The following is a 13,033-nucleotide window of genomic DNA, read 5'->3' as shown; positions in this document are numbered from 1 at the left end:
ACTTTACCTTCCTTACGTAAGTAAAATTAAAAGTAACTAACGTAACGTAGTTAGTTAGTTAAGTTTAATAATAAGTAATATTACTTACTACTATATATATATATATAATTATTATTATTATATATATATATATATATATATATATATATATATATATATATATACTGATTAAGGTAATAAATTTTTTCTTAATTTTTCAAAAAGAGAATCGTATTGATAACTTAAATGAAAAAAATTCCAAGATTTTTTGCTCTCATTAAAAAAACATTTCAAGTGGAAATACTTTTGCAAATGGATTACTCAAATGTAATTCGCGATATGTACTTACAATTTTAATTTAATCGCTATTCAAAATCGCTGTCTTTGATCAAATATTAAACACGTATTATATCGAAAATCTGCACCAAATCTGCGTCACCCGTATCACCTTGAATGTCAACAATAGAATTTTAGAATATTCTATGATATTAGCAGATTTTCTTATTTCATTTTCTTATTTCATTACTTTTATTTTCACTTTTGTTCTTCACTTTTGTTTTTTTACGTATTTAGATCTTTATTGCAATGTGTCTGCTCATCACGCCGTGCTTTAATCTGTTACTAATGAAATTCCTCGCAACGTAGTCTCCGAGGAGATCTTAATATAATGCGACTATGCAAATTTTTGGGGTTACTATGCGTCCTCAGAAATTCTGCGCTTCTCGCCTTAATTCTCACTATGAGTGCAGCGCACTACACTAAGAGACGACGGATTAAGTTGATCATTTTAATTGGATTAGGATCCATGCCGGTGGATTAAAAGAAGAAACCAAGTTTTGAAGTATTCGTGATTTTCGTTCAACTCGTTAAGTGTTACTCATTCTAAGCTGTACTTACAATATCAGAATTTACGTAATGACAAATTCGATACGATAAAAATAAGAAACATCGTAAAATAGAATGATAAAATTACTGTTTGAACTAGGGATACACCGGATATCCGGCACTTTTTTACCATTCGACTGGATAGCCAGGAGTATATCCGGTTGAAATTTGATATCATTAATCCTCTCCTTTGAATTTTCTCACCACTCACAATTGTCGATTTTTCTCGTTACTCGTATTCTGTGTTAATTTCAAATAAGTTGTCAACAAGCACGGAAGAATATGACACATTTTATATCTTTCTGATCTTAATACTGCTTGCTTTACTATTATGCGCTGTAATTTTGATCATCTTCGTTATAGTAATAATATACATATTAATATAAATCTTGCAAATTTTAATTTGAGTAAATTCTCAATAGTTTTAATTATTACTTTACATAGCAATACATCATTGTATGGACAATTTGTATCTGTAAGCGTTTGAGAAGAGACCCAATAACTGTATATGGCAAATTATTATTGCTGATACTTTGTAATAAAATGGGATTCATTCCTGAAATGGAAACTTCTTGCGGTCCTATCAAGGTTTTCCGATTGCACACGTTGATGCTTCAAGATTTTTAATATTATAAGACTTTTTGGAATTTTTTGTATACCATTGCAATTGTTTTAATGTAGATGGTAGTATGGTTGTAACATTGAAAATGACCGGATGTAAGGTCGAAACGTCTGTATTTTAATTAATTAAATATAATGTGTAGTAATTTATAACAATAGCGAAGAATATCTTGCTTGTACTCTGAGTCCTTTAACGGATTATTTTAATTTATTTAATTGAGCATTGAATTACTTTTTATTGATATCATTAAATTGTTGAGTTTTTTCTTATACAAATGTTCTAGAAATAAGTATGCATATTTATGATGCTATAATATCTTATACATTGTTGCAAAATTACAATTTTTTCCTTATAGAATTTTTTCCCTATACGTTTTTTTTTTAGAAGACACTTTCTCGGAATTCGGTCGGATATCCGGAAAATGTCGAATTTTCGACTCGTAGAAATTGCCTTTTCGGATCCAATCGGATATCCGATGTTACATTCCGTCCGGATCTCCGATATTCGGTATCCGGTAATTTTACGATCCGGTGCATCCCTAGTTTGAACAATCCATTATCATATGGTCTAATCGTACAATGTTTGTGTAATCCCTGGAATAACACCGAGTAACTGCATACGAGATGTTGCATTCCGTTGCACTAGGAAAATTTCAGGTTTGACTTTTATTAAGTAAATATTCTTCGAAAATCAAATGTTAATATCAAGTGATACGATTCATTTCGCGAAAAGTTCAAATCATATAAAATGTTTATAAATATTTTTAATGCATAGAGAAATATAAAATTATGTTTAGATAAATTTACTCAATCAAGACGTAAAGAAATATCAAAATACATGTATTTGCACGCACACACATATATTTATTTATTCGCCTCTTTTAGAAAATATTACGTGTACAACTTTGCTTCCGCCGTTTTTTTCCGAAATTCGAGGCTTTATTGTAAAAAACTGGTTATACATTTATGATTCAAAGTATTGTCCATCGCTGGCCACTACTTTCTCTCATCTTTCGGGTAGCGTACGAATCCCGCGTCGAAAAAACTGGTCATCTTTTGAGGCTATCCACGAATCGATCCAATTTTTTACTTCTTCATAAGACCGGAAGTGCTGGTCAGCCAGGCCGTGTGCCATTAATCGAAACAAGTGATAATCAGAGGGAGGAACGTCTGGAGAATACGGCGGGTGGGGTAGGACTTCCCATTTCAACGTTTCCAAGTATGTCTTTATCACTTTCGCAACATGGGGTCGAGCATTGTCATGCTGCAAAATCACTTTATCGTGTCTTTCGTTGTATTGCGGCCGTTTGTCTTTCAATGCTTGGCTCAAACGCATCAATTGCATTCGATACCGATCGCCTGTGATGTTTCAGTCGGTTTTAACAGTTCATAATACATTACGCCGAGCTGGTCCCACCAAATACAGAGCATGACCTTGGACGTCAAAATCACCGTTCTTGAAGCGTTGAAACCACTCACGACACGTTCTTTCACTAATAGCGGCCTCACCGCTAAGTATTTGAGAGCATTCGATGAGCCTCAGCCGCAGATTTCTTCATATTGAAGCAAAAAATTAAAACCTCCCGCAAATGACGAGAATTTGGCTCGTAAACTGATATTTTCAATCGAGAATAACTTTATGATGCAGATACAAATCGACTAATGTTTCTATGGGGTTATGTTGACAGATGCCCAAGTTTATTGTATGACGTCTATGATCTATTTATTTCGACCACCACTTAACCGCTAAAGCCATCTCTAGCGGCGGAAGCAAAGTTGTACACCTAAATAAATGATAATCAATAAATAACCAATAAATTGAATCGTAGACCGCACTCGAGAATAATAAATTCTTGTAAGAAATAGGAGCAAGCGTCCGACTTCTGAAATTGTGAACATTTATCAAATCATAAACAGCTACATGAATACAGCCCTAAAATGTTCCAGATGTATCAACGGACTCTTCAAGTTTCCACAAATCTTTGAAGCGATAAAAATACATCGACAGCTCGGAGAATTTACGTGTGGAAAATGACGGTTTGTGTAACGCATTTCCGACATTTGACGTCGTTTGATGTGCCCATTCATCGCATCACGGGAATGCATCGTACGTTCCCGCGCATTTTTTCATACGCTCTGGCTAAATCTCTATGTATGCAATGAGGCTTATCCCTAGCCTATTTTCTCGTTATCATCTCTACGAAAGAAGCACAAATTTCTAGAAAAATGCCGAACAAAAGTCTAAGATCCCGAAAAACAATTCAGCACTTGAATCTCCATCTAAATCCTTCCTCGTCATACTTTAATAAAAAAGTCATACTTTAATAAAAAAATTACGTAAAATTTACTATTTTTTCTTTCTTCTGTGATTTTTTTATAGATGAAGAAACTACTTACTGTACAATAAGAAAATTTATGCAAACTAAATTACTTAATTATAAATCTTCAAAAAAGTAAAATATTACAGAATAGAAATGAACTTTAATCAATTATTATTATTCCAATTATTATAAGAACTTTAAATATTATTTTAATTATAAATTATTCGCTATATTTTATCCGATGTTTTAATACATATTTCAAATATGACTAAAATTTGAATACAGTTTAAATTTCTTTTTATTTTTTAATCAATGTTTTCTGACTAAAAGTTGAAAAAGGAAGCTGTTATTTCACATTCGTTACTTTAGATTATATATACATGTGAAAGTTTATGATATTTTTCTTTAAATATGAAAAAAACTTCAAGAATATAAAAAAAAGTAACGATGTTATTTTTTCACATAATATCAAATGTATATTTTGAGAGAATTTAAATTTAAAGATCTTAATTACTACATATAAACTATTACAACTATAATAAAATTGCCGTCTTTTCCATAATCCTTCCTTGTCCAAATATACGAGCGTATGAGAATTTCGAAATAAGCACTTCAATTTTGAAGCTTGAATAATAGAACGGCCTAAGAAGTTCATATCAGACAACACGACACCTTTCCCCGACCCGACCTGACATCCTAGCTTCTCGTATTTTCGAATTTTCAGGATATTGGCCGTTCGGCGTGGTGTGGTGCAACGTATACGTGACGTGCGACGTGTTGGCGTGCTCGGCGAGTATAATGCATATGTGCTTCATCTCTCTGGGCCGTTACCTGGGTATTCGTAATCCGCTCAGGACACGTCACACATCCACGAAACGAATGGTGGGCTTCAAGATCGCCGCTGTCTGGCTATTGGCCATGCTAGTCTCCAGCTCCATCACGATGTTAGGTAAATTACCCTTTTCCTCTTTACTCCCTTCATATCAGCAGCGGCTATTTACGAGAACCCACCCCTCCTCCTCCCCCGTAGTAATAGAAAGCCCCCAATATGGATCAGCACGTTTCTCATAAAACGAGTAAGTATGAGCGATGAAAACGCGTAGAATTGGCAAACAATTCCCCAGATGAAATGTATTCGAGAAACGGAAGCGTATGACTGCCGTTTCATGTTTGCTCGCATTCATAGAATATATAATTCTCTTTATTCTGGGTAATTCTATTCCAAGATAAATCGTCCGTTGTGTTTATCTTTTGTGTTAACGTTTATGGCAAAAGGACTGTATTAAGGATTTTCGTTATAAGAGTGATAAATAATGGGATTCTATTAGATCTCTCATTTTTCTTTGTAAAGTCACATTGCGCGCGCGCGCGCGCGCGCTCATTCTAAAATTTTGAAGTAAATTAAATCTCATATTCTCGGCAAAAAAACTCTCCGAAAAAGCATATTATTTTATGAGGAACTGCATCGTATCTCTTGCGGAAAATTTAAATCCTAAACCGATTATGCATATTAGTGAACGAATTTTCTGACCTAATAGATATTTTCCTGCCACTTAAGTATATAAATTATAATTTAATACTTCATACTTTAACTTCAGTAATATATTATAGTATCCCAGTTTACCTTTCCTCTCTTTTTTCATTTGTACACTTCTTTCTATATATATATATATATATATTCGATAATGTTTGCTATTTTTAAATAATGTACCAAAAGACTCTCCCCATTTATAAAATTAAATAAATATACGGTATTGTAATACACGTAAAATATATGAGTCTCTGCGATCGTTAATGCGTAAATTATATATGCGCATAACTGTATATTCATAAAGCGATAAAATATAATTCGCAAACAATTAAAATGTATATGTTTACCAAACGAAGTTAATTGCAAACATTCCGACTCTGGATTTAAGTGTGTCCTCTTCAGTGTGGAAACTAGATTATTTTACATTTTCGCAAATTGTGACAAAGTAAAGGTCAGAAGATACGGGCGATACCTCGGCGGATCGATAGAGGACTTCGCGTTTTTATGAGCCGATAATTTTCACTGTATTCTCGCGAGATGAAGAGCGAAAAAGCGTGACGATGCCGCGATGCTTTCGGCATGATACACATTTATCAAGACTCTCGATGGCCGTCCTAATCGATAATAGAGACTCCTTCCTCTTTTTCACCTCTTGTAATGCAAATAGCCTAATAGAAATTCTAATTAGTTGAATTACATCAAATTTCTCGGAATATTCCTAATTCCACATTTGCTCGCTTGTTAGAGAGGCTCGATTGCGCAAGTTAGCGATGAGGTTGAATTATTCGTGAAAATAATTTCTTTTTGATGTATATATATATATATATAGAGGAAAGAAGAGGGAAATATCACGATATCTTGTACAATTTACGCTGCATTCTGAGAGCAACCGTCGAAATTATTTCTTCACATGCTATAAACGTTACAACTTAGCCACTTTGGTTATTAATGTTTACTGAGTTGTCATAAATACTGCATTTCAGTTTTACAAGTAGTAGATAGTTTTAAAAATGTGTACTCTCTATTTACATAATTTTGAGACGTATGTCAGTATTAATTTTATAACTCAGTCTGGCTCGAAGGGCTTGAACGTAGTTTTCAAATGATGTAATTGAAGTAAATTTGTAAATAACGAAATGTACGCGTGTATCTGACGTTTAAAGTTGTACTGTATACTAGTTAATAATATATTCCATATTTTCTTCCTCCTATTCTACAATTGCAATCTTTTTTCCCTCTTAAATTTTTTATAACGGTACAATCGGTATCATTCTACGGCTAACAAAATTGTATCAGAAGTAATCGTATGTCACATAAATATCTATTGATTGTAAGTTATATATTTTAATAAAAGAAAATAGTATTCCAAAAATAAAATCTCCCCCTTCCTCTGTCCTTGCCATTTTAACAATCTTCCAAAAATCCCTAATATTATAATATTTCCAAACACTTGAAATAAAAATCTGTTCCATTTTACATTGAAATATTCCGTAAAATGTGAAACAACGATTACAAGGCGACGATTCGGGAAGAAATCCCAAGAAGCTTAACGGGTAATCGAGAGCTTCAATCGACAGCTAATTAAAGACGAGAATAATCAAGGCGTGACGAGATCTCAACGATTGTTGTTCCAGGCGTAATTAATCCCTTGAACATCATGCCACGCCCGGGAGTGTGCGTCATAAATAATCGAGCGTTCTTCGTATTCGGCTCCCTGATCGCCTTCTACATTCCTATGATCGTCATGGTGGCGACTTACGTTCTGACAGTACAACTATTACGCAAGAAAGCCCGATTCGCGGCTGAAAATCTGGAGGGCGATCAATTTCGTCGGTTAGGCGGCAGATACGCGTCCGCAAAAACGACATCATCGACAGCGTCATCGTCCAGTTCTGCAACCGCAACCACCACCGTGCGACCGTCAGCCTTGGCAAGACAGATTCGCACTTCCGACTGCGGTGCAGAAAACGAAAGGTGAGAATTCAATTATTTTTTAAATCATTTTTCTCCAAAATAAAATCTTGTGTGTGAAAGAAATTTAACCTTTGTTATTTTGTTTTCTTTTTCGAAAAAAATCATCCCTTTTCTGCTATACGATTAAGTTTGGAAATACCTTCTATATTACAATCAAAATGTATGAGTCAAAAAATGCAAAAGATAAAAATAAAAAAAAACAAAAAAGATATTGGAATCTTTGGATTCCTTAGCACCCCTTGATGTTAATGAAATTGAGAATTTCAGCTGTGTAAAAGCAGTTAATATCAATAAATAAAATCGGGGAAGAAAAGTGGATCAAATTGCAAAAAAAAAGGTAAATCCCCCTTTTTCTCTGTTTTCTGTAACTAAACTAATTTCTTATTTATTATTTTTTTATGAAATCTTTTCTTAATTTTTCAAAAAAAAGGTCTTATTAATAACTTAATTGAGAAAAATTGTACAAGCCCTTTCGCTTTTCCCAAAAACATTTTTAATGGAGATAACTACCTTTTGCAAATGACCTCACATTATTTATATCAGATGTTTTATATAATTAAATTATAACGTAAAATTTACATAATAATTGTAAATTACATATATATAATTAGCATGTAGGTACACTCACAGATATTATCTACAATTAATTAGAATTAACGTAAAAATAAAATTGTACAAAAATAAATGTTGAAACAGAAGAGAATAAATGTTAAAAAGTTAATTAAACGCAATTATACTTCTTCATTACTTCATACTTTTATTATTTCTAGAAAGAAATAAAGTTAAATTTTGTATTTTGTAATTAATATAATTATATTTATTAAATAAATAAATTTCAAAATAATTATTAAAATAAATTTATAGCTGTACAACACTACTTTATTTATGTTAATCATTCGTCAAACTACATTTGTATGGCGTAATTTTATGCAAAGCAAATCGCACATGTAACATCCCTGATATCAATGCGAAGCGACGACCCACCAGTCTATGCATCTTAAATCAAGCGTCGCAACGCAATGGTCGGAGACTGTGAATTAATACGTTTCCAACTTTCTTCATTAACGTGTCAATTTTTAATCGTGAACTTTCAACAATCTGCACAACTAACAATGCCATGTTATTGCTATTGCAAAATAAAATAGCGGAATAAAAGAAATAAGTAGTTTTGTTTTCCGTAAAATACGTTGTATTATATCATCGATTGTGAGAAAAATGTTCTGATGAAATCAACAAGAAGACCCAACAAGAATGACATTTTAATAAAACCAAATAGAATTTCTAGTTTCTTTTGGTTTCACCAAAATGCCATTCTTGCCATTCTAGGCCTTTTTATTGATTTAATTAGTTATCATAATCAAAATTTTTGCTGGGTTTAAAAAAAAATGCTATTCTTATTGAATGCTTTTCATTGATTTAATCGAAATATTTTACAGAAATGAAAGCTACATTGTTTATTTTGTGTCTTTAATTTTGCAACAGCAATAACATGGCAGTATTAGTTTCGTGCGCAGATTATTGAGAGTTTACGATTAAAAATTAACGTGTTGATGAAAAAAAATTGGGGACGCATTATCAATAACTGCAAAATCTGTTTGATCTTACCAAAACGCTAGCCACTTTTGTTGGATCATTATAGTTGATTTTCAGAATTGAGTTTAATCAGAACAATATTCTTAGTAATGGAAATAAAACTATTTTATTATAAAAGAATTTGTTTTAATTAAAAATAATGACAGATAATAACATAGAGAGAAACTCTTCACTCAATATTTTTTTCTATTGATATTAATTGATAGCAATCTTTATATTGTCATGTAAAAAATTTAATTCTAAAGATTAATTATGAAGATAAAGTAATAGTAACAAAGGAATGTTTGGTCTACGAAAACAAAAGTTTCTAGGGGATTTAGAAAGTTTCGTTTAATTATTGAAGCGGCGACAAATGTGGAGGTGTGAGAAAGGTTCTGCCGCATTTGAAGTTAGCAGAAGTGAACGGCGCCGGAAGTCCCGCCGCAGGACCTCGGCTCAAGTCGAAAGTGGATCAGACGACCCAAACGCCGGAGAACATCGCGCGCGAAACACGGAATTTCACCCTCAGGGCCCTGAAGCTGCAATTGAACGTTACGCCGACCACGCTAAATCTCAGGTAGCCATTTCTCCAAGGAATCTGGACATTAAAAATTCCACATCCTTGAAAATCGACATTCTTCTTCAAGGTTTCTAGCGGGCCGAACGAAAAAGAGATCCTTGGCCGCGAATGCGGTCGCGACTGAGCAGAAGGCCAGCAAAGTCCTGGGGCTGGTGTTTTTCACGTTCGTACTGTGTTGGGCACCGTTCTTCCTACTTAACATTTTCTTCGCCGCGTGTCCCAAATGTCCCGTGCCAAGACACGTAGTGGATACGTTCCTCTGGCTGGGCTATGTGTCCTCGACAATCAATCCGATCATCTATACTATTTTCAACAAGACTTTCCGAGCCGCGTTTATTCGCTTATTGAAATGCAAGTGTTCGAGGTAACACAATTATGCTTCCTCTTCATATAATAATCCTCTTCGAATAAGTAACTAGTACTTTAATGCATGTCAATATTCGGCCACAACGTCGATTATGATATATTTATTATTACATATATTTGACATTAACTTTAACACGTCAAAAAAACTTTACATCAATCAAGACAATATGTAAAACGTTAAATTTAAATTTCAATCGTGTACTCTATACAGTGTAAGTGATTTTCGTGTCAAAAGAGGAGAATATTCATTTTTTGATCCTATCCTACTTTATGCCCTTTCTAAATTTTGTAAAATATTCATAAAATATTTATTTATATATAGAAAAGAAACATCTTAATAATTTTACAAATATCTATTATTTATTAAATATAAATCTAAAATAAAATTTCTTCAAAATTCATAAATTTCTCTTTTTTAAAAAATTTAATCCGAAAAGTGTATTTTGAAAATTTATTGGAGAAAAATTAATATTTTAAAACATAATCCAATTATTTTAAACTTATGCGCAATCTTAAGTAAATCTCTGATTATATTATATTGTCTGAAACTACAGTCATGTGAAACACAATTTCATATCTTCTGTCATGCATGCTGCTCAATATTACACTGTAAATAGTACAATTCACTACAGGAATCGCTATTGCGCATTAGAAGGTTCAGCGTACTGCTTGTAGGATGCCAGGCAGCATGCATGTCAGAAGATATGAAGACACGAAATTACATGTTACAGAACATGAAACTGCAAGTCAAAAGGCATTATATGATTCTAACTTTAGAAAGCAAAAGGAACATCGATAAAGTAGTAAAGTTTTATTTACATCATTTGAAAGTCAAAGTAATGTCTATTTGACTGTAATGACGTCTTTAATCTGTGTGACTTAACCGTCAAAAAATACATCATTTTTAAGTTAAAATGTGTAATGAATAAAATTTAACGTAACACATTGTCACGATGATTGTTTACTACTTGGAAAATTTTTCTATATATTCTTAACACGCAATATTAATTCAATTCGACTTAATATTATTTAATTTTATTAATTAATTATATTTTTTCCGATAATACAACTCTCAGAAATACTGCTTAAGCTTTTAATTTTGCTCCAATCAGATTTTTTGCTTTTTGAACTAAGCTTGAAATAAGCTTCAATTGACCAGAACATTTAATAAAGGTCTAATTTATATATCTAACAGAAACTGTTAGATATATTATATAACTTCCTTTCAATAAAATAAATAAAACAAAGGAAGAAAGTATATTTAATAAAAATATTATAACTCTAATTAGGTCTACGCGACCTTCGAGATATCGCTCGGTTACTGGAAGCGGAAGAGGAGCGATGGGCCTATGCACATCGGGTGCTCTTCCATTGGCCATCAGTCTTCAAGGTACGCCGTTATTAACACCAACACCAAATCCTACATCGACGCCGGCGTCGGGAAGCTCGTTTGTCACAATGATGCACCGAACGCCAAGCTCTCTGTATCAAGATACCTTCTTCATTCACGAACGCGATCACGAAGACGATCATTAAATTCTTCGTAGATAATCCATGAGATCAACGCTGCACAACATGATTTTTGTCCTCTTCATGGAAACGGACACAATCTTAATTGAAGAATTAATGTACATAGAATGTAAATAAAGCTTGTTTTAGCTTAAGTAACTATGATACTCTCTGCTTGTTACTTGGAAACTATGCGCGAAATTTCGGTTCGAGATTCTAATTCTGCTTCCTTAAGTCGACTGCAGTCACCTAATTAATTAAGTTTTCTGACTAATTAACATCAACCAAGAAGTTAGAAGGAAGCTTTAAGTTTGTTGTGCAGTGTTATCGATCAAAAAGATAATTCGCAAATAATTTTCTTTTTGCGAATTCTTAAAGTTGCTTAATATCTATCTATTGTAGAAATCGAATTTAAACATCCATGTACGAAATGAAATAAAACAACAATACTATTTTAGCTTGAGCTCAATTATTCTCTTCCACAAATCAATTTTTTCCTTAATTTTGATTTCTAAAACAATCTTTTTGCTTAACGTAAAAAAAGTCACGAGCTTCTTTTTATGTGTAGAAGTTTATGACTGTACCCAGTACATCAAACTCAAATCTGTAGCTTCATTAAGCCTACAAACCTATTTGCAATTATCTCTGCAGAGATTAAAAAGATTTTTGTATTTTTTAGTAAAAGGAATAAACAAAAACGACAAAATTGGACCTGTATTGCCTGTATAAAATCTAACATTAAAGTAATTAATTGTAAGAAGTAATAGAATTGTAAGAATAGAATATTATTATTATTATTATAAAAGAAATAACGTACAAACAGTATTGAGGCTGCCACCTAACAAAATTTCCTACAAATAGAAATTGGAGTATCCTCCATTGATAATTCAATCTCTCCCTTTACTTCATCAATCCTTTAGCAATTAAAATAATCAACAATCGATATACGAGTGCTATATGTAATCGTTCGTGGAATTTAGTTCAATTTTATCAACATGAGAACAATCTTGTCTCTCATTTACCCTCAGCAGGAAAACTCTAAAGGAGATTTTATTTACAGTTACAGAAATAAATCCTAGAACGATAAATAAACGTACGATAGTCTGACATTTCGAAATTCCGTAAGATGACGACAGTAGAATTTTATCGCATCTCCTGTTCTACATTCAGTTCTAAAATAAAATTTATCGGTGATAAAAGCGAACTGTCGATAAGAGATGAAGAGAATTCGCCATCCTCCTTTATTTGTCAAGTTTAATCTAATCGCTTAAAAACTTCTTCTGATCGACTGGAAGAATAATGTTCAATCGGTTCAATTGGCCTCGGACTATTATATAACATAATCAAATTTCTATTTTTAAAACTTCAGAACATAAACTGAAATAATATTTCGAATAGGTGCTATACATGTATTCAAGGCACTATACATATAAAGTACACATTTAAGATACTATACATATAAAATATTCTCAATATATATCGCTCCCTTGCTTCAAAATGACATAATTAAAAAAACGTGATTTTCGAATTGTAACTATAAATGTGTCACATAAACATTGCCCTATTAATTAAATCAAAACTAACATAATTTCATTTTTAAAAAATCATCAAAATTAAGGACGTTTTCCGAAAAAATCCATTTTCTTTAGATTTTTCTGAAACTTACAGAATAAGCTTGTTTTAGTGTCCTGAACG

The 13,033-nt window shown here is 32.5% G+C and overlaps 1 protein-coding gene across 1 annotated transcript in view; it reads left to right on the top strand.

The window, feature by feature from the left end:
- The window catches only part of LOC105621906 (5-hydroxytryptamine receptor 2B-like), an 18,996-nt gene extending 7,631 nt beyond the window's left edge, over window positions 1–11,365 (top strand). Inside the window, exons 3-7 of the mRNA XM_012203342.1 lie at window positions 4,531–4,755; window positions 6,972–7,311; window positions 9,248–9,460; window positions 9,531–9,827; window positions 11,119–11,365. Coding sequence (XP_012058732.1) covers window positions 4,531–4,755; window positions 6,972–7,311; window positions 9,248–9,460; window positions 9,531–9,827; window positions 11,119–11,365 — 1,322 coding nt within the window. The remainder of the gene's footprint in view (window positions 1–4,530; window positions 4,756–6,971; window positions 7,312–9,247; window positions 9,461–9,530; window positions 9,828–11,118) is intronic.
- The last annotated feature ends 1,668 nt before the right edge of the window (window positions 11,366–13,033 follow it).

The sequence above is a fragment of the Atta cephalotes genome (genome assembly GCF_000143395.1).
Source record: "Atta cephalotes unplaced genomic scaffold scaffold00038, whole genome shotgun sequence".
In the NCBI taxonomy this organism is placed as follows: domain Eukaryota; kingdom Metazoa; phylum Arthropoda; class Insecta; order Hymenoptera; family Formicidae; genus Atta; species Atta cephalotes.
The sequence above is the reverse complement of the archived record's forward strand: the minus strand, read 5'-3'. Positions and strand labels throughout refer to the sequence as shown.